Source organism: Coenobita brevimanus, chromosome 54 (genome assembly GCF_032717465.1).
Source record: "Coenobita brevimanus isolate Jiangsu-jjx chromosome 54, ASM3271746v2, whole genome shotgun sequence".
Lineage (NCBI taxonomy): Eukaryota > Metazoa > Arthropoda > Malacostraca > Decapoda > Coenobitidae > Coenobita > Coenobita brevimanus.
In genome coordinates this window covers 31,298,348-31,301,212 of record NC_137007.1, presented here as the reverse complement: position 1 = coordinate 31,301,212, position 2,865 = coordinate 31,298,348, and the positions used below count along the sequence as shown (strand labels likewise).

The 2,865-nt window shown below is 45.4% G+C and overlaps 1 protein-coding gene across 1 annotated transcript in view; it reads left to right on the top strand.

Annotated features, from left to right (window-relative positions):
- The window catches only part of LOC145401079 (uncharacterized), a 17,035-nt gene extending 14,772 nt beyond the window's left edge, over window positions 1-2,263 (top strand). Inside the window, exons 16-17 of the mRNA XM_080273450.1 lie at window positions 1-56; window positions 840-2,263. The exon at window positions 1-56 is cut by the window's left edge and continues 131 nt beyond it. Of these exons, the coding sequence (XP_080129576.1) occupies window positions 1-56; window positions 840-2,263 (1,480 nt within the window). The remainder of the gene's footprint in view (window positions 57-839) is intronic.
- The last annotated feature ends 602 nt before the right edge of the window (window positions 2,264-2,865 follow it).

The window sequence follows — 2,865 nt, the reverse complement described above, 5'->3', positions numbered from 1 at the left end:
CTCCACTAAGGGCTACGGGGGATCCATCGACAGTGGCTCACCGGAACGCAGACGAAGTGAGTTGATGCGGGAGGATTCGTTGCTCCTCTCCCTCAGCGATTTATTTTTCCATGCTACAATTTAACCCTCTCTCGTGCTCTTTTTATGATGTTTTGATGTTGGCATAGTTTCCATCAACAATACAAGAGGATACTGAGGTGAAATGCACTGAAGAAATCGCTAAGGATGTGGTGCTGCGAAATATCCAGGGTCACCAAGAATACAACTCTTTGCTGTTTTCACTCTTGGCCATTTCAGTGTGAGGACGTCTTTATTGCTCTCTCTCTCTCTCTCTCTCTCTCTCTCTACTGGGGTCATGCTAATCCTCCTACAGTGGATAATACCTACATATGGACACAAACTGCCTAAGTCTGATGATCTCTAAGCAAGAATTGCTAATGATCTGTGTGTGCATTTGAAAATAAAAAAGTTTCAGTTTCTTTTCATATATTTACCTAGTCCCCAGTACATCTATATAAGACTGAAGGAATACATTTTGTTCACTAGATTAGATAATGTATCGCGCATAGACTACAACAAAGACTTAAGAGTATGTTTTAGTTGCACGATAGAGTAATTTATTGTCAGGATACAAGTTGGTCGACTATTAAACTGCGACTACATAGGCATATCCATCAATTTCCTCTTCGACGCATGAAACAGAAACCAGTCATCTATGTTCAGAGAAACGTACCTAAAATCTGTCTCTTTAGTCAGCCGTGGGAAATGAAGTAGAAGAGGTGAAACAGGATAATTTTGTCCCAGACCATGTTATAATTTTACCCCATTTCTTTCTACAGATTTGGACCCTCTCATGGACGTTATCTTCTACCTGTTGCTCATCTTCCTGGCCGTGTTCTTCCTTCTCTGCTGCCTCTGGGGTCGTATCTGGGCTTGGTGGCAGCAGTCTGGAAAGTCACACACTCCACCACGTTGTGCTCAGTGTCTTGATGCCTGTTGCTGTCCCGTAATGAAAATGTGTAATGGGTGGATTATGATTGATTGTCCATGTCGTTGCGGAGAGCAGAAAAAGATGACTGAGAAACAACAGAACACTACAGAGCAAGAGACGATGATACGCCAAGGGACTCTGGCGTATCCGAACGACTCTCATTCAAGGTCCCGGGGCTTGGCAAACGACGGTCTGTTGTCAGAAACGCCATGGAGCACTCCCAGTGTGAAGAGGATGCATTCGGGCTATCCGGCATCCATCCCACACACTGAAGTGATGGACCGTCCTACATACCTTCAGTCTGTATCCGTAGACTCTGGTTGTGTCTCTGACATGGAGGAATGTGTAGTGAAGCAGCCTGTCTCCTCACGAATGTCCATGACAAGTCTGATTAGTGTTTTCAGGAGATTTGGATCCCAGACTAAGAGAGAGATCGAGGAGAGAGAGGATTCTCAGAGAAGGAGGATAGGGAGCCAGAAATCAATGCCCTTACGTCGCTTCGTAATGGATCCTCGAGCAGGGTCTAAGACTTTCAAGAGAGAAGACTCGTTATCTGAACTCACAAATCCCCCTAGCGATTGTCCCATTTCCACGGAAGTTGCACCAAGCATCAGCAGTTGGCCTGGAGGAGCCACTCCCCCACCCCCACTCCCACCAGCCACTCAAAAGCCTCAGAGAAACCCGATTACCCAACCACTACTGCCGAGCCGCAAAGACAATGTCGGTGTTGATATGGAAAACCAAGATAAACCTAGAGGAGCGTGGGAGACAAACAGTCAAGTCCATAGCAGTGACCTCAAAAAGAGTTCAGTGGCAGCATCCAGACAGCCATTACTGCCCCCTCTGAAGTCCACTGCCCCACCAAGACGATCTGCACCACCACCTCCACCGTTGTTGCCACATCAAGCAAACAAACCCCAGAAGGATTTCACTCGTTCACAAAGCCTCGCAGCCAAGCCTCCGTTCAAAGGCCCTGTGTTGCCCCCTAAGGCAGGATCTCTTAGGTCACCAGGAATCCAGTCAACAACGCCTTCAAGAGCGGAATCCCCCGATCCTGCACAAATCAAAAGCAGACCAACTAAACCTCCTCCAGCAATACCCCCAGGGAAAGGAGTGTCTAGGCCACCCAACACTGGCTTAGTCAATGCAAACCCTAGTGCTACTTCTGCTTCCAAATCACCCTTTCCAAGGACTGAGCAGAAACCCTCCAGTGCATCTGTGGGAGGACGAAGTGTCAAGGACTTAGCGCGTCAGTTGGAGAGAAACACATAGGAAGGAGCTTACAGAAACATATAGAGAAGACTTCCTTTGTACTCTTCATGAACACGAGAACATCATTATAATTTTATTCTTGCTACCACCAGACGAATTCACACAACCTGAGGAGAGACTTTGTGAACTGGATAAGTTAGATATAGCCTTAAGTAACCTCTCACTCCCATGGGGGTCTCCTAACCTGAAAAAATTGTCCAGTAACAGCAAGAATGAACTAAAAACTGTATCCTCGTAATGAACAGTTAATGCTTCTTGATCTGTGGATTAAAAGTGATAGACTTCTGTGTTTCAGAACCATCTGTCATGAGTTCCAGACGTTCCAGACCGCTCAGATCCTTGGCCGAAGTTTGTTGCCTGTTTTTCCCAGTTTAATCAACAGCATAACTGGGGACCTAGATGTGACAAAATAAAAAATAAATAGATACGTAAATAATGAACCTCTTGGATCCTCATGAGGTCAATAGACATTGATTTAAGTCGTCGTTTTTGTACTTATTTTATACTGAGGAATCTCGTACTTAGTGATGTATTAACATCAGCAATGGTGTTTTTGTGCTAAGTTGGTGGGTACGTGGAAGGGTTATGGAATTAAAAAAAGA